The sequence below is a fragment of the Microcaecilia unicolor genome, chromosome 8 (assembly GCF_901765095.1).
Source record: "Microcaecilia unicolor chromosome 8, aMicUni1.1, whole genome shotgun sequence".
NCBI lineage: Eukaryota > Metazoa > Chordata > Amphibia > Gymnophiona > Siphonopidae > Microcaecilia > Microcaecilia unicolor.
This window is the reverse complement of record NC_044038.1, coordinates 154,391,854-154,410,277: the sequence shown is the minus strand read 5'-3', so window position 1 is coordinate 154,410,277 and position 18,424 is coordinate 154,391,854. Positions and strand designations below refer to the sequence as shown.

Here is an 18,424-nt window from a genome sequence, read left to right as displayed (position 1 = left end):
AATCGTCCACTGCCTCAAATGCATACATAATCTATAAATAAATAAATATTAATTATATATATATATATATATATATATATATATATAAAAATATCTTACCCAGTGGGTAACTACCATGGTTGCCACCTGGGGCGCAACACCCCCCCTCCTCCAAGCAAGCGCATGTGCTGAGCAGATGTGCGGCTTTGCTGATCTTCTGCCCCGGAACAGGAAGTTGATGTCAGAGGGGGCAGGGGATTGGCATAGCCACCAGCCGCATGACTACTCATCGAATCCCCTTGCTGCCTGCACCTGGGGCGGACTGCCCCCATCTCCCCGTCTTGGTACGCTAGAGCTCTTATCCAATGCCTCTGAAGAGCGAGAGTGGATTGTAGAGCTTAGCTGTTGGTATATGGCAAGCTTTCCTTAAAGGACTCCCTTAACTAATTCCAAAGGCCTGTTGCGCACTTGTATGGACTACAATGGAAATCCGCCCCATCAATGGCTACAGAAGAGCCCAGGGGACCCTACAACTCAACACAGACCAAGGCTAACTTGCCCCTGCTGGATGTGGGCAATCATTTCAACAAAAAAAAAAAAAAAAAAAAAAAAGCATTACTTGAATCTAGTGGGACTCAAAAAGTCCAGCCACTACATCTTTGATGCTGGCTTACCAAGCACCCACCCCTCCCTAGCAGATGCCATGCTATGTGGAACCTTGAAGACTTGCTGATTTTCTCAGGCTCTTGCTTTAAGGGCAGTTGCTCACCCCCACACTGGGTAGTGAGGCCTTAAAAGGGTTTACAGTGTGGCACGCCACCAGAGTGGCAACAGATTTCTAGTGGTTACAGCTCTGGCCTGACCACCAGGGAAGCCCAATTCAAATCCCACTGCAGTTCCTTGTGACCTTCCACAAGTCACTTAACCCTCCACTACTTCAGGTACAAAATCTGTATATAATACGTAAACCACTTTGATTGAAAGCACAGAAAGGCGGTATAGCAAAATACCATCCCTTTTCCCTTTCCTATTGCTTCAGCTACAAACCTAGATTGTAAGCCCTCCAAGGACAAGGAAATACCAATTGTTCGCAAACATAACTCACCTCGAGCTACCACTGAAAAAAGTGCAAGATAAATTACAAGTAAAATTACAACCAGTAACACTGGTGCCACTGCCACCTTCGAACAAACGCTTACTACCCAAGCTACTCTAAAGATTATGGAACATTGACACATCTTGCCCTGTGAGCACTCTATCTCCAGACCTCTGGCGGTCTTTCCCATTGTCTAGCTTCTAAGGAACAGCTTTCTGCTTGGTCTGGCCTCCCCAAGATACTGTGTCAGCAACAACACACCCACATGCTAGTTATAGGGCAGCCATGAATCAAAATAGCACTCCCAAACCTACTGCTCATCACCTTTCCCTCTGAGAATATATCTACACTAGGGATTCTCAACCCAGTCCTCAGGAGACACCTAGCCAGTCAGGTTTTCGCAATATCCATAATGAATATGTACAACAACCTCCTCCATTCTATGCAAATATATCTCATGCACATTGTCACGATACACCTAGCCACCCACTTGGGGTTACCCCCACAGCCACTTAGAGGATCTATCCCCAGCACAGCTCAGGTCTGCAAAGTACCTGAGAAGATCAGGATATATAATTCACCAAGCCTCAGCACAGAGATCTGTCTCTCTTTTCTTCCAGGCTAAGACTGGAGGCAAAATCAGTACACTCTAAATGAAATGAGCTCCTGGTCCAATCAGAGCCTAGTCAACAAGATTTAAAAGTATACTGCTGCATGCTTCCTGCTTGTGTTAAAGAAAAAGAACATTCAGTTCCCAGTAACAGCTTACTGCAAAGAAACACCACCTGCTGGCCAAATAGAAGAAATACACTTCAGGACATAAGGCAGGAAAATATCCAATACATTTTACAGACTTAAAACACTGTTTCTTCACATACATCTTGAAAACCTGACTGGCTAGGTGTGTCCAGAGGACTGGGTTGAGAACCCCAGGTCTACACCATTCTTCTTTCTCATCCTTCACTCGTGCTATACCCAGTATAAGGTAGACTTGAACTTCTCAGAACACTTTTCATTATGTGCTGGGTAGGAGCAATTCCCTTGTGCATCCAGGCTGTCAAGCCTTACACTGCATCAGTTCACCATGCTCCATGTCTTAAGACATGCGAAATGGCATGTCCGGGCACCAATATTTCCAGAGTACAGGGAGTGCCAAAACGGTGCATTACCCCTCCCTAGACACAAGGAAGGGCCTCACTCAATAGTATGAGTGTGATATAATCGCTGGCACCCACAGAGCTGACTCTGATGACTGCATACTCCTAAGGCCACCACTGGCTATTACCATCTCTAGATTTTGCACAAAATTGTACTTATCACGTTATGTTATGTTAATGCCTTAAACTGCTTTTCTGGAGCTTAGGGCTCATCTTGACACAAAACCCAATCGAACACTCTTCAATTGCACCTCGACCTCATGAGCCCCCAGTCTCCATCAAGAAAGCAGAAACGTTTTCTTGTACAATTATTTAAAAAATTTATAATCCACTCTATCCTACAATTCTTGGCAGTTCACAATAAAACAATACTTAATTAAATTACAAACTCAGCATAAATGTCCTAAAAACAGGAACCCCCCCCCCCCACACAAATGTTGCATATTTCTTAAGACAACATAAGAAAACAAGCAATGCAAGGTTGCAGATATCAGTGTCCCTTACACCACCTTGTCCACTGATCCCCAGTGATGCCTTGTGATTAGGGCTCTTCTTGATACACACTCAGATCATATGATGCGGTGACGAATGTGATACATTTTACAGATTCAGAAAAGCTTGTAATTCAGAAGAATGGAGGAGTGGCCTAGTGGTTAGGGTGGTGGACTTTGGTCCTGAAGAACTGAGGAACTGAGTTCGATTCCCACCTCAGGCACAGGCAGCTCCTTGTGACTCTGGGCAAGTCACTTAACCCTCCATTGCCCCAGGTACAAATAAGTACTTGTATACAATATGTAAGCCACATTGAGCCTGCCATGAGTGGGAAAGCGCGGGGTAGAAAAAAAAAATACATGCTAGACTTGATGCTGCCTCTGGAGATGAGGGAAACCACCCTTAACCACATCATGAAAGGGAGCTTCATAGTTTATTAAAACTTGCTAGACCATTCTATCTGCCAATGCAGAGCGGTGTACACTACAGTTTATTCAGAAAAGAAAGGAACACCAATAGTAAAGCATTCATTCCAGATCAGAAGAAAGATAGGAGAACACACAGTAAGAAGAATAAAAACAAACTGCCTCAAGCTGCAGAGTTCAATCAGTGCTCCTCGCCAAAAACAGCTTCGAAAAGCCAGGTTTTTTGGGCTGGATTTGAAACTCTTCAGGGAGTTTCCCTTCTCATTGATCATAGAAGTCCACCCAAAACACACATGGCCCTCTAGACTAGTGGTTCTCAAACTTGTCCTGGGGGACCACCAGCCGATTAGGTTTTCAAGATATCCCTAATGAATATGCAAGAGAGAGATTTGCATATAATAGATGTGGCAGACAATAACCCAACCGACTGTTAGAGAGGAAGATGTGAAAAGATAGGTAGGTCTGATCATGTATAGTGGGTGTGCATAGCTATACTGAGTTTTTGAGAATGATTAAGGGAGATGATTTCAAAGATATTACACTTCATATTGAGACATTCTTGTTAGGTTATTCCTTATAATTACTGCTGTCTTGGTGGCAGAAACTACTGATGCAAAATATGTTACCAGCAGCTAGATGTATTATAGTGAGATGGTGAAAGAGATCTGTAGTACCTATACAGTCAGAACAGCTACAAGTTTAGAACATAAAACATACGGAAAACCTTGCATGGACACTGAGAAATAATCTTAAAGTTTTACTTGATTTGGGAACCCTTTCTGAACTACTGCAAGGGTGCTTTAGTACCAAAATGACAGGTCTGACAATAGAATGTTTTAACACCAAATTTCATTGTTGCAGTTTATTAGGTTGGGCTAAACCTTTGCGATAGGTAGGACCGAATAGTTGAACCCTGTAAACAGGACTGGTGATCACAGACTGCAACTAATATACACTGCTCGACAAACAAAGGAGACATTAGGTCTTACCTGCTAAATTTCTTTCCTTTAGTCCCACCATAACAGTCCAAGACCTATGGGTTTACACCCAGGTGGGGATACAGAATAAACATTTCTGTGATCTACCCCAAAGCAGTACAAGATGGAGAATTGAGGCGTACTCTTTTCTTCCCAAAATACCAGTCTCCTTTTTTTTTTTAACTGAACATTGTAAAAAGAACTGGAACTTCTAATGAAAAAAAAGTCATCTATGAAAAAGCAAAACTGTCTAACTGCCTCCTTCTCCTCCCCCTTATGTGGAAGGAACCTGGACTGGTCTGTTGGGCCCAAAGAAAATAAAATTAGCAGGCAAGACCTAATTTCTTCTTCCTTAGCGTCCTCACCAGACAAGTCCAGGACCTGTGGGTTGTAACAAAATAGTCCTAAGATGGATGAGACTTTGATGCCTCTGCAGAAAGTACCGCTGCTCTGAAGGAAACCTCTGCTCTTGATGTCACATTAAGCCTGTAATGCTTCGTAAAGGTATGAAGGGACGACTAAGTAGCTGCCCTACATATGTCTTCCGGTGAGACAGCTCACAGTTCTGCCCAAGAAGCAGCTATGCTTCTGCTGGAACGAGCCGCATCTCCTTCCCTGGGACTGCCCACAAAAACAAATGGAATGAGTGATTTGCAAAATTTTTTAGTAAACTCCAAATATATTAAACCACCTTAAGGAACAAAACTCATCTACACAAAGGTCTTCCCAAAAAAAGATGGAAGAATCAGCTCCTGACCGACACGAAACCTAGACAAAAGGCATGCAGGAACATGATGGAACATGATGGAGACCCCTGCTTCCACAAGACTCAAGAAAGGATCTCTACATGATAGTGTCTGCAACTCTGACACTCTCCTGGCAGACGCCACAGTCAACAAGAACACTATCTTCAAGTCAAGATCTTTAAGAGAAACTTTCCAAAAACGTTCAAGTGGTGCCCTTTGAAAGGCATTAAGAACCAAATTTAGATTCCATTCTGAACACACTGTGAGGAAAGGCGACAAAAACAATTTACTCCCTTCAAAAACTGCACCACATCAGGATGTGCCACTAGGGATGAATTTGCAAATCGACCCTGAAAAGAGACAAGGGCTGGCACTTGCATAGGAAAAGCCTGAGAGGGCTCTCTCGTTCCCACTAAGATAGGCCCAGCTGAGGCAGGCTCAGGGGAAATATTCAGGGCTTCCAGTGATTTAGAAATCAAGACAGATAGCTCTTTGTTCCGAAAGAGACTTACCATAGTGGGGTCATCTCCCTCTCCCTTCTCCAAGGGACCTTTAATCCCAGAAGCCTTAGAATTTGCCTGAAGATATAGTAGATCCCTCTGAGTCCTCTTCCCAGTGCTCCCCCTGCTCCTGCCTGAGGTGCTTAAAAATGGTTTCTTACCATGGATCTCTGGAGCCAGAGGGGTCATCTTGCCTCTGAGACTTCTGCTGGTTGGTAAGCACAATGGAGAAGTAGGACAAAATCAGGCTCAAACGGGCAAATACTGCTGACCTCCATGACCCTTTACCTACTGAGAGCACTTGCTTTTCCTGTTCATTAAAACTGCTATCCTCGGAAAGATAGGAGGCCTTAATTGCTCTCCTCTCTTTAGATATCAGGGAGACAAAACAGCCATTGTTCCTGTGGTTTCAGAGGGAAACTCTCAATTTGGCACTAGCATTGCTGCTTGCCCTGAAATCTGTACTGCCTCCCTGTCTTGAGCTCAGAACCATCAGACACAGTCTCCCCCTGCAACAACAGCCTGTCATGAGGAACAGTGACACGATAGTGAAAGCAGTGCTTCACAGCTTTAGGTGGTGCCACCATTAATCAAAGCTCTGATTTCTGCTAAATTCCTCTGTGCCTGACCAGCCCCCACACTGATGGAAGAGAAACCCCGAAGCCTGTATTAGTACACAACCCAAAGGAGGGAGTTTGGGGGAGGCTGACCCCATACTCTCCGAGGTTCCCAGAGGAAATACCTAACCCAGGAAAGGCTGAAGCATCTAGGGCTCTTCAGCTTGGAGAAGAGACGGCTGAGGGGAGATATGATAGAGGTCTATAAAATAATGAGTGGAGTGGAACGGGTAGACGTGAATCGTTTGTTTACTCTTACCAAAAATACTAGGACTAGGGGGCATGCGATGAAGCTACAAAGTAGTAAATTTAATAAGAATCAGAGAAAATTTTTCTTCACTCAACGTGTAATTAAATTTTGGAATTCATTACCAGAGAATGTGGTAAAGGCGGTTAGCTTAGCGGGGTTTAAAAATGGTCTGGCCAGCTTCCTAAAGGAAAAGTCCATAGACCATTATTAAATTGACTTGGGAAAATCCACTGCTTATTTATGGGATAAGCATCATAAAATGTATTGAGCTTTTCTGGGATCTTGCCAGGTATTTGTGACCTGGATTGGCCACTGTTGGAAACAGGATACTGGGCTTGATGGACCTTTGGTCTGTCCCAGTGTGGCAATACTTAAGTATTTAAGGGACAGCAGACCAGGTCTTACCGCAGCCACTCCTTACATCCCCTTAGAGAGGGGAAGAAGAGGGGGAGAAGCAGGGACCTAGAGTCACTGGGTGTTTCCCCAGGCACCAAGAATGCCCTCATAAATAAGTAACCCCTGCTCAACCAGCCACCAGTTGCCAAACCACTGCCGGAACTGCACACAGAACCATCTTCCACCTGCTGGAGACACAGAAATACTGAGTGTGTGTGGAGCTACACAGTGCCCTTTTAATCACACTTAACCTGCATTATTCATCTCCACTTGCTGACAAGATGGATGTAAACCAACAAATCCTGGACTGATCTGGTGAGGAAGCTAAAGAAGATGAGTATGAGTGGGGTTTGAGGGTAGGCAAGGGGGTTTAGGGTTAGAATTTGGTTGCATCTGCTTTGTTAGTTTCTGTAGAAGAATATCATGGGAATGGCGGAATTGATGTGAAAGACTGTAAACAGAGATGTGTAGAATGAACTGGCTGATGTAGTTTGTTACAAGGGGATGGAGGGTGCCTGAAAATGGTCTGCAGGCAGAAAGAATAGCTCACTAATCAGCTGGGAAGTGAACTTGACTGGCTAAATGGATATATAAAGAAGGGGGAGGGGAGTAGGATGTCTGTCCAGTTGGAGAGGGAGGGCATGAGTATTCAACTTTACCTTATGGTGGGGCAGGGGAAGGAAGATGTCTGACCCGGCTAGCTCTAGATGTGGGTCACTCAGTGGACACTTGCACTTTCTGGATGGCCCTCAGTTTGATGATGCTCTGCCACTCATTATTGAGCAGATGAGTACTGGATGGAGCAGGTGATCATAGTTGGGGGGAGTCAGGAAAGCCATTTTTTGAGGGGAATGCTGAGCGGTCTGACAACTTTCCCTTAAGTAGTCACTTCAGTTGTGGACTGGGGTTTCTCGGCATCTAGGAATGCTTCTGCCCTCTGACAACAGATGCAAAACATAATGTCACTCAACTTACCTTCTGTGTCTCCTCCTCACTGTCAGAGTCATCGCTGCTGTCACTGCTGCTCTCTTGTGTTTGCGTCACAATCCCAGCAGCCTTTGCAGGGGTCACAGCCTTTCCTTGACCTGCCTTGGCTTTCTGAAGTTTAGGAGATGGCTTGACCTAAAGTCAAAATAAAGAAACATACACCAATACAAACAAGTCCAGAAAAATTATCATCCCAATATTTATCATAAACCTTGGTTTGGAAACATTGGACTCTTGAGCCAGGACGTTTAAGCTCAAACTGATTAGGGATAAGATCAAATTTTTCATTGTTTGCAGTCAATATCAACCTGATACTACTAGCAGTTTAACTATTAATAATGTTACTTATAATTTGGAACCTAGTCTGAAACTGTTGGGAGTTGTGATTGATAAGTATTTGACACCTGAACTTCAGACATCAGCTATGGTTACAAAGCCGTTTAGAATGGTATGGAAATTGCAATGAATAAAATGATTTTTCCATGGAAACCTATCGTTTGCTGGTGTTAACCAGTTTGGATTATTGCAACATCATATAACATGGCTGCAAAAAAGCACTACTAAGAAACCTACACACAGCTCAGAACACAGCTGCCTAATTGATCTATAAATCAGCTAAGTACGAAAGGGCAATGCTATTACTAAGAAGATTGCAATGGTTACCAGTGGAGGCATGCTCAGTATTCAAACTGTTTATTTGTCCATCAGATTATTTATGGAGTCGCTCCTGCCTATATGCATAATAGGTCTGGACCGAGTTGGTGGGATGAGAAGAAACTGGGTTTATCTACAAGGATCAAAGAAGCAGCCACATATATTCAATATTTGCCCAATAATCTGCTGTGAAATATTGCAACAGGAGTCCAGTAAATGCACCATCCCAGTTCAGTAGGACACACCTGCTGTGCCTCATCTTCTTCACTATCAGAGGAGTCACTGCTGTCAGAACTCTCTTCCTTTTTAATCTCAGCAGCCTTTGCAGGGGTCACGGCATTTCCTCTTCCTGCTTTAGCTTGGTTTGGTGTGGCTGAAGCAGATTTCGTGCCTGGGGCAATCTTGCTAGACAGTGGAGCTCCTGGCATACTCTTCGCTGCTGTTGTGTTCGCCTGGGATATTTTGGAAACTGCTGCTTTAGCTATTGGTTTGGGCTAAAATTTTGACAAAAATATGAAAAGAAAAAATAAATTATATACAGTGCATTCACAATTATCGATGCAAACTATCAGAGAAGGAAAGAGTCATGTTTAATGAATGTTTCTCATCTATATTTGTCTTGACTCTATGCTCCATGGAGCAGGAACTCTCATTATGTGATCTGTACAGTGCAGTAAACTCAGAACAGTGCTTTAGGAATGATGAGTAGTAGCCACCAACTTAGCTTCATTCACCCGGGCTCTGCATAAGGAAACCAACCCTAGTCAAACCAAACTATGTTTTGTGAATTCCTAAAGACTGAGGGAGACACTTTCTGTACCCATTACTTATCTCTTCTGGGACTGATGGACCTGCAGTCAGTGAAGCACAGGAGATGAAAGACTTACCTGAAGAGTTAGTCAGTCACAAGAACGTAATACTGGTACAAAATGAACATGAAGTGACACGAGTTATCATCTGCCTTAAGTAAAACCAGACCTTGAACATTGTGTTCAATTCTGGTCACCGTATCTCAAAAAAGATAGAGTGGAATTAGAAAAGGTGCCGAGAATGATAAAGGGGATGGGACAGCTAAAGGACTAAAGTGGCTAGGGCTTTTAAGCTTGGAGAAAAGATGGCTGAGGGGAGATATGATAGAGGTCTATAAAATAATGAGTGGAGTGGAATGGGTAGACGTGAAGCATCTGTTTACTCTTTCCAAAAATACTAGGACTAGAGGGCATGCAATGAACCTACAAAGTAGTAAATTTAAAACAAATCAGAGAAAATATTTCTTCACTCAACGTGTAATTAAACTCTGGAATTTGTTGCCAGAGAATGTGGTAAAGGCGGTTAGCTTAGCAGGGTTTAAAAAAGGCTTGGACAGCTTCCTAAAGGAAAAGTCCATAGACCATTATGAAAATGGACTTGGGGAAGAAAATCCACAGCTTATTTCTGGGATAAGCAGCATAAATTTTGTTGTACTTTTTTGGGATCTTGCCAGGTACTTGTGACCTAGATTGGCCACTGTTGGAAACAGGATGCTGGGCTGTCGCAGTATGACAATTCTTATGCACTTAAGACCAGAGTGGGGATGGTGTTGGATCTTCTTATAGGTACACAAAACAAAGTGTAAAACCTTATGCCCAATCGTTATGTATGGAAGGAACCCCTTTGGCTTTGCATCCTACCCTCACACAAAACACTTCAAGGGACAGCCCCACTTGTCTTAAGAACTCATCTGTGTTACTGTGTTGCTCCAATAGCTTCACACAGAAGCTCATTACACATGATCTGCAAAACACAAGAAAAACTAAGCTAGCATTAATGCTCTGAGAGGACTGTGCGTTTGTTGATGCAAACGGAAGTTGAGGGATTTTCCTCACACCCCCTTGTGTCTTGCCACTGTGGTATTTAACCCCTAATTCCAGAAAACTGCAAGTGCAAAAGTTACAGAACAAGGGGTCAAGGGCCATAGATTTACTTTAATTATATGCAGGTAGTTTTTTCTCTGCCCTCACAATCTAAGTTTTCATACTTTGTAGAAGATGCAAATAATTTTCGAATTAAACAAACAGATACGACAGTGTCTCGTCACATCTGGCCAAATTACATTGGCTACCGATCAATGAAAGAATCAGGTTCAAAGCCGCCTGTATAGTTTATCAAATTCTGTATGGCGTCACATCCATTTGCTGATTACTATATCATCGCTATATTTGGCCCAATCAAAGAGACTGAAAGACCAACTGTTCTTGTCCTCTAAAACTTACAAGGGGACCAGATCTCGGAAGATTTTCAATGCGCTCTTTTCTGTGGCCGAACTTCCCTATGGAACTCCTTCCCTAGCGCTATCAGAACAGATAGCAACTAGGAAAAGGCTAAAAACCTTCATCTTCCCAAACACTGCTTCGTAATTCATGATCACTACAATGTTCCCTTCCGCTCCGAGTCCGTATTTCGCTCCAACTTGACCATGTCTCTCTTTCCTCTCACAGACCATTGCCTGTACTATAAATGTACCATAAATGTACTATATCAAGCTAACTTAATTGCTGTAAACTGCATTGAACCTTGAAAAGAGGATTTTAGCGGTATATAAATCCTAATTTGAATTGAATTAATCAAACTAGAAAAGCTGTGGTAAATAAATGAGTTCTTAATCCTTCCTTAATTTACTGAGAACATGAGCAAAACCATGTACACAACTTAGACTCACCTTATGAGTGTCCTCCTCACTTTCGGAGTCTTCGCTGCTCTCACTGCTGCTCTCTGGCGGCCACGTTACAATCCCAGCAGCTTTTGCAGGGGGCACGGCCTTTCCTTGACCTGCTTTGGACAGGTTTGGTGTAACTGCTGCTGGTTTTATACCTTGAGCTGGAGTAGAAACTTTCCCTTGAGGACTCTTGCTAGAAACTGGGGATGCGGGTAGATTCTTCCCTAATGCTGCCTTGGCTTGCTGTGGTTTGACCTAAAGTAAAAATAATGAAAAAAACACACCAGTACAAAAGATAGGCTCTGAAGTTGCAGATGTACAGAAAATGTCTAAGAGTGAGACAGAACATAATTCTAGAAGTGTCAAGTACACTCCTTCAATTTGGTTCTTAAAAAATAAACAACAGAAAACGAATACAATAGCTAGCAACTCCTTGAAAATGCACTGATAAGCAACTTAGAAAGTACAATCAAACCTTCTATTAACTTTGCCCTGACATCAGTGACATAGAAGAGGTGAGTTTTTATCAACCGAAGAATCAACCACATGCATCCAACATTTGCCCAAAACCTCATCATGACAAATTGCAACAGGAGTCACCACACGTACGCACACACACCCCCCACTTCAAGTCACTAGGACACACCTGCTGTGCCTCCTCCTCTTCCTCACTATCAGAGCTGTCAGTGCTCTCAGAACTCTCTCCTTTCTGAATCCCAGCAGCCTTTGCAGGGGTCACAACCTTTCCTGTCTCTGATTTGGCCTGGTTTGGTGTGGCTGAAGCCGATTTCATGCTTGAGGCTAGACTACGAACTTTCCCTTGGGCAATCTTACTAGACAGTGGGGTTGTTGAAATATTCTTCACTGCTGTTACATTGGCCTGGAGTGTTTTAGCTGTTGATTTAGGCTACAATTAAGATAAAAGAAATATGGAAAGAAGAAAAAAGTTACATAAACTGTATCTACAACTATCAGAGAGGAAAGAGCTGCAGTTAAAGGTCTGTCATGTATGTTTGTTTTGACTAAACTGTAAGCTCCACAGAGCAGAGACTCCTCCCTCCAATATTCAGCTGGTGGCGGTCAGTGTTTTTTTTTAAACGCTTATTGTCACTGGCTAAATTATCCCCCGATATTCAGTGCCGGGTCATGCCTGGGCACAAACACTGAATATTGGGGGATAAATTGAGGCGGGCAGGCTGCTGGAGGTTAATGCGGGCCTAGCCGATATTCAGGCAGGGCCACATAAGAGTTACGCAGCACTAACTGGATATCGGGCCACTCCGGCCTGCATAACTTTCTTTTTTTTTTGTGTTTTTTTTAAAAGCAAATCCCTGAGCCCCCTCCTGCAAATGTCCCCTCTTTCCCTACCCCCAGCACGCATTAAGACCACCCGCCCAACCGTGAAGTTAAGCCCCCCCCCCCCCCCCGGGCTGCTGTGACTGGTGCCTGACATGACAATGCCACTGAATATTCCCGGAGACCGCCCAAACAAAAAGTGGGCAGGTCAGGAGCAGAATTGGGGAAGAACCCAGGTTATGCGGGTGCCGCCCTGATATTCAGAGCTGGCACCCGCATAGCTAAGCAGCCTTATTTTGGATAGGTCTTCAGCTGTCCTAAATAAAGCTGCCGAGCTATGTGGGTGCCGGCACTGAATATCGGGCTGGCACCCAAATAACCTGGGGCTCCTTCCCAGTGGGTCCAGTTAGGTGCAAGGAAGCTATTTAAGCAGGCAGGAGAGTCTCAAAATTGGTCTCTCTTTTATGTGGACTTGCACAGCACTGTGTACATCTAGCAGTGCTTTAGAAATGACAAGCAACAATAAGATGTAGACCCTTTACATAAGCAAAGTGCTGAAAAACGGCCCATGTCGGGTCCTCTAATAAAATAATTTACATCACTTCTTAGGGTCCACTGTGCTTTTTTTTCTGCTACAAAACTATACTCCAATCACCCAATTTAGTGGTTTTTTACGTATAAATATATCAGTTACATCTTAGCTGCGGAGATTCTTTCAGAAAAATTTTATTTAATTTTATAATTTTTATTCTCTCAATTACAAGATTGAGTGATCAAATTGTTTCTCTTCTTGAGGAAATAGAATGTTTTAAACAGGGAAAATGCCTCTGTATGTCGGCGGTTTGAATGTTATTGTGTTCACAGACTCGCTGAATGCCCTCTGTTTTTTGTATTCTTTTCCTCTGTCTTGAACTTCAACGAGTGTAACTTCTGTAATATAGCTTATATATCACAATCTTTTACTTTACGTATTGCAAATAGTATGTATCAGTATCAATGTCAAAGACCTCCAAATATCTAACTTATTTTTCACTTATCTTCTCATGAAGATCTAAGCCTCCCTCTTTTAAAAAATTCTATTTCCTCAAGAGAAACAATTTGATCACTGAATCTCCGCAGCTAAGATGTAACCGATATATTTGTACGTAAAAAAAACCCCACTGATTAGTTGTGATTGGTTTCAAATTGAGGTGGCTTAGTTCTTTTGACATTTGATAAAACTATCCTCCACATGTTCAAACACCAGACAAACTGAATTTGAGGAATTTCCCTAAGCCCCTCTTTTTTGTGTCTCGGTACTTAACGTTCTCAGTAAATTGAGCAGAGGCACGGTAATCTTGTGCGCCAAATGAAGCAGGCAGCGGACATTTAAATTTGATCATAATGACCTGTACCAGCCACTGACCAATAGGAATTCAGAATCTGCTTTCACGTCAAGAATGAGAACAGACGCACAACATAATCTAAGTAATAGACTCACTGCCTGTGTCTCCTCCTCACTGTCAGAGTCATCGCTGCTGTTACTGCTGCTCTCTGCTGGTTGTGTCACAATCCTAGCAGCCTTTGCAGGCGTCACGGCTTTTCCCATCCCTCCTTTCACTTGCTTTGGTGTAGCTGCCACCGATTTGGTGTGTGGGGTTGGAGTAGAAACCTTCCCTTGGGAACTCTTGCTGGAAACTGGGGTTGCCAAAGAATTCTTCAAGGGTGATGCTTTAACCTTGGAAGGTGCAAATCAAACCATCTATAAAGATTAGCCCTAGCATCGGGATTAATGGTGCTATAAACGTGACATATAAGAGATGAACTTAGGCAAAAGACAGTAAGCCACATATCCAACATTTGCCCCAAATCCCATCACAACATATGCAACAGGCGTCACCACGCAAAGGGCAAAAAATACACCATCCCAAGCAGGGGCATAGCCAGATCTCGGCAGGAGGGGGGGGGGGGGGGGGCAGAGTCCAAAGTGTGTGTGTGTGTGTGGGGGGGGGGGGCACATTTTAGCCCGCCTCCCCTCCCCTGCCGCTTCCGGACCCCCCACCACCACAGCAGCCACCAGGTACCTTTGCTGGTGGGGGTCCCCAACCCCAACCAGCTGAAGTGTTTAACTGCCCCACGCTGCTGGTCTTGCACTTGCTTCCTCTCCTGGTTTCAGCGCGCCATGCACTGCATGCTCATTTTAATGAAACTAAGCATGCGCGAGCATGCTCAGTTTCATTACAATGAGAGCATGCACAGTGCGACTGGAAACAGGAGAGGAGGCAAGTGCGAGACCAGCAGCGTGGGACAGATAAACGCTTAAGTTGGTTGGGGTTGGGGACCCCCGCCAGCCAAACCGGGGGCCCCAGAGTCAATTTGGGGGGCCCAGGCCCCTGTGCCCCCCATGGCTACACCAATGATCCCAAGTCACTAGGTGCACCTGCTGGGCCACCACCTCCTCCTCCTCTTCCTCACTGTCGTCAGAGTCACTGCTCTCAGAAACTTCTGTCTTTTGGATTCCAGCAGCTTTTGCAGGGCTTAAGACCTTTCCTGTCCCTGCTTTGACCTGATTTGGTGTAGCTGCTCCTGGCTTCAATCCTGAAGCTATCTCCTGGGCAGTCTTGTGGGAAACTGGAGTAGCTGAGATGCCTTTCAGCAGCGCTGACTTGGTCTGTGGTGTTTTAAGAAGAGCAGCTTTAGCAGCTGGTGTTCCCTAAGGCCCAAACAAAGACAGCTGCAAAATGTACAGTGGGGGAAATAAGTATTTGATCCCTTGCTGATTTTGTAAGTTTGCCCACTGACAAAGACATGAGCAGCCCATAATTGAAGGGTAGGTTATTGGTAACAGTGAGAGATAGCACATCACAAATTAAATCCGGAAAATCACATTGTGGAAAGTATATGAATTTATTTGCATTCTGCAGAGGGAAATACGTATTTGATCCCCCACCAACCAGTAAGAGATCTGGCCCCTACAGACCAGGTAGATGCTCCAAATCAACTCGTTACCTGCATGACAGACAGCTGTCGGCAATGGTCACCTGTATGAAAGACACCTGTCCACAGACTCAGTGAATCAGTCAGACTCTAACCTCTACAAAATGGCCAAGAGCAAGGAGCTGTCTAAGGATGTCAGGGACAAGATCATACACCTGCACAAGGCTGGAATGGGCTACAAAACCATCAGTAAGACGCTGGGCGAGAAGGAGACAACTGTTGGTGCCATAGTAAGAAAATGGAAGAAGTACAAAATGACTGTCAATCGACAAAGATCTGGGGCTCCACGCAAAATCTCACCTCGTGGGGTATCCTTGATCATGAGGAAGGTTAGAAATCAGCCTACAACTACAAGGGGGGAACTTGTCAATGATCTCAAGGCAGCTGGGACCACTGTCACCACGAAAACCATTGGTAACACATTACGACATAACGGATTGCAATCCTGCAGTGCCCGCAAGGTCCCCCTGCTCCGGAAGGCACATGTGACGGCCCGTCTGAAGTTTGCCAGTGAACACCTGGATGATGCCGAGAGTGATTGGGAGAAGGTGCTGTGGTCAGATGAGACAAAAATTGAGCTCTTTGGCATGAACTCAACTCGCCGTGTTTGGAGGAAGAGAAATGCTGCCTATGATCCAAAGAACACCGTCCCCACTGTCAAGCATGGAGGTGGAAATGTTATGTTTTGGGGGTGTTTCTCTGCTAAGGGCAAAGGACTACTTCACCGCATCAATGGGAGAATGGATGGGGCCATGTACCGTACAATTCTGAGTGACAACCTCCTTCCCTCCGCCAGGGCCTTAAAAATGGGTCGTGGCTGGGTCTTCCAGCACGACAATGACCCAAAACATACAGCCAAGGCAACAAAGGAGTGGCTCAGGAAGAAGCACATTAGGGTCATGGAGTGGCCTAGCCAGTCACCAGACCTTAATCCCATTGAAAACTTATGGAGGGAGCTGAAGCTGCGAGTTGCCAAGCGACAGCCCAGAACTCTTAATGATTTAGAGATGATCTGCAAAGAGGAGTGGACCAAAATTCCTCCTGACATGTGTGCAAACCTCATCATCAACTACAGAAGACGTCTGACCGCTGTGCTTGCCAACAAGGGTTTTGCCACCAAGTATTAGGTCTTGTTTGCCAGAGGGATTAAATACTTATTTCCCTCTGCAGAATGCAAATAAATTCATATACTTTCCACAATGTGATTTTCCGGATTTAATTTGTGATGTGCTATCTCTCACTGTTACCAATAACCTACCCTTCAATTATGGGCTGCTCATGTCTTTGTCAGTGGGCAAACTTACAAAATCAGCAAGGGATCAAATACTTATTTCCCCCACTGTATAATACACAAGCAAGAACTTAAAAAAAAAAAAAAAAGCATCAGGGAGGAACTAGCAGCCTAATGGCACAGAGATCAGCCATCTGAACGTACGCATGGAGGAACAGACAAATGAATACTGAATATCATGCTGGTTGTCAAAAGCTGCCAATCTCTACGGAGTAGAGTGAGCAGGAGGGAATTTTGCACTCCATTTCCAATTGAGCACCCCAATAGGGAGGAGTAGCCTAATGGTTAGTGCTGTCGGCTTTGATCCTGGTGACCCGAGTTCGACTCCCACTACAGCTCCTTGTGACCTTGGGCAAGTCACTTAACCCTCCATTACCCAGGTTCAAAAACATAGATTGTGAGACATCTAGGGATAGAGAAAGTACCTATCGCTGCTGTGAACCCCCCCCCGAGTGCAGCGGCGTCCGCCCCCCCCCCCCCCGGGGTGCATCACGACACCCCCCCCCCCCCGACGCATCAACACCCCCTCCGACACAATGACCCCCCCCCCGGGTACATTCCTAGCTGCCGGGAGCAGCTGCGCGGCTGTCAGCACCACTGGCTCCCTCTGCCCTGGAACAGGAAGTAACCTGTTCTGGGGCAGAGGGAGCCAGCGGAGCCGACAGGCACGCGGCTGCTCTCTGCACCCCCCCAGCAGCGTGCACCCGGGGCGGACCACCCCCACCGCCCCGCCCTTGCTATGCCACTGTGTAAAGCACTGCATATGTCTAGTAGTGCTGTAGAAATGATTAGTAGTAGTAGACTTCTGAACAAACTCTAGCAAGAAAATGAGTAGTGTCCTTACGGTCTCAGACACATCCTCAACCTGTGTTTGCGATTATTCCAAGGAATATTGAGGAATGTGTTTATTCTAATATAACCCCAATCAATACCAAGCTCACCCTCCCTGAATGTGCCACAAAAACCAGATCTGTGCCAAATTCACACTTTGCAGGACGCCTTGATAAAGTGTATTTGAAACAAGCACCAGAAACACTTTTTCTCTACCATGCCTGGCAATTCATTCTGTTCTACTGCTTCTTTTGAGCTCTTTTGGAATAACTCGGAACAAAATGGCCTGGACAGCTTGATTGGAAGGATAAGTGAGATATGCTCAGCTGCATCGCTTGCTAGTGATCGACTGGATTTTATTCAGAAACAATGGCACACAGGCACAGAATCACACTGAAATACATAACCCTTTATGGTAAAAATGGCATGGCATGGCTAGGGTGAAATGGGGGGAGGAGGGTTTGACGATGACTGTAACTTGCACAATCTATGAATGGCAGGGCACCCTAGGGCTTAATTTTATAAAGACATTTTTCTGTGTAAATGGCCACGTACTGGCATTAAAATATGCACCAAGACCTTAAGGTCCCTGTACTTACCTACCAGCACAGTACATGCAATTTGTGGGGAGTGTGGGTGAGGTTTGCAGATATGTGCGTACATGATAAAATCCACTATTCTATGCGCCTATGTGATTAATCTAGGTCCAAATATTTATATCAGCTCAACAGCAGGTATTAATTTCCTGCCCCTGCAGAATCCCCCAGATTCTCTGTAGCACACGCCAAGAGATCCACGCCGATTCTATAAACAATGCATGTAACTTAACAAGCTAATGAGCGCTGAAAACAGCACTTTACAAGCAATAATGAAAACTAATTGGCACTGATTAGAATTTACGCACACAATTCGCTAAGCGTATTCTGTAACGAAGTGTGATGAACTTCTAATGAGTGCAGGCAAAAGGGGCGTGGTTATGGGTGAAGAGATGGGCGTTCCGAAATTTATGCATGTTACAGAATATGGCCCAGTGTGCATAAATCTACGCACTGGGATTTA

General features: G+C 44.6%; 1 protein-coding gene across 6 annotated transcripts in view; it reads right to left on the bottom strand.

Annotated features, from left to right (window-relative positions):
* TCOF1 (treacle ribosome biogenesis factor 1) overlaps window positions 1-18,424 on the bottom strand; it is a 59,006-nt gene that overhangs the window by 26,363 nt on the left and 14,219 nt on the right. The window contains exons 7-12 of one of the 6 annotated variants that reach the window (XM_030211709.1): window positions 14,687-14,959; window positions 13,748-13,984; window positions 11,618-11,878; window positions 10,975-11,226; window positions 8,522-8,770; window positions 7,611-7,757 (exon numbers count right to left, since the gene is read on the bottom strand). In XM_030211709.1, coding sequence (XP_030067569.1) covers window positions 7,611-7,757; window positions 8,522-8,770; window positions 10,975-11,226; window positions 11,618-11,878; window positions 13,748-13,984; window positions 14,687-14,959 — 1,419 coding nt within the window. The remainder of the gene's footprint in view (window positions 1-7,610; window positions 7,758-8,521; window positions 8,771-10,974; window positions 11,227-11,617; window positions 11,879-13,747; window positions 13,985-14,686; window positions 14,960-18,424) is intronic. The other 5 variants (XM_030211710.1, XM_030211711.1, XM_030211712.1 and 2 more) reach the window with 5 other exon arrangements.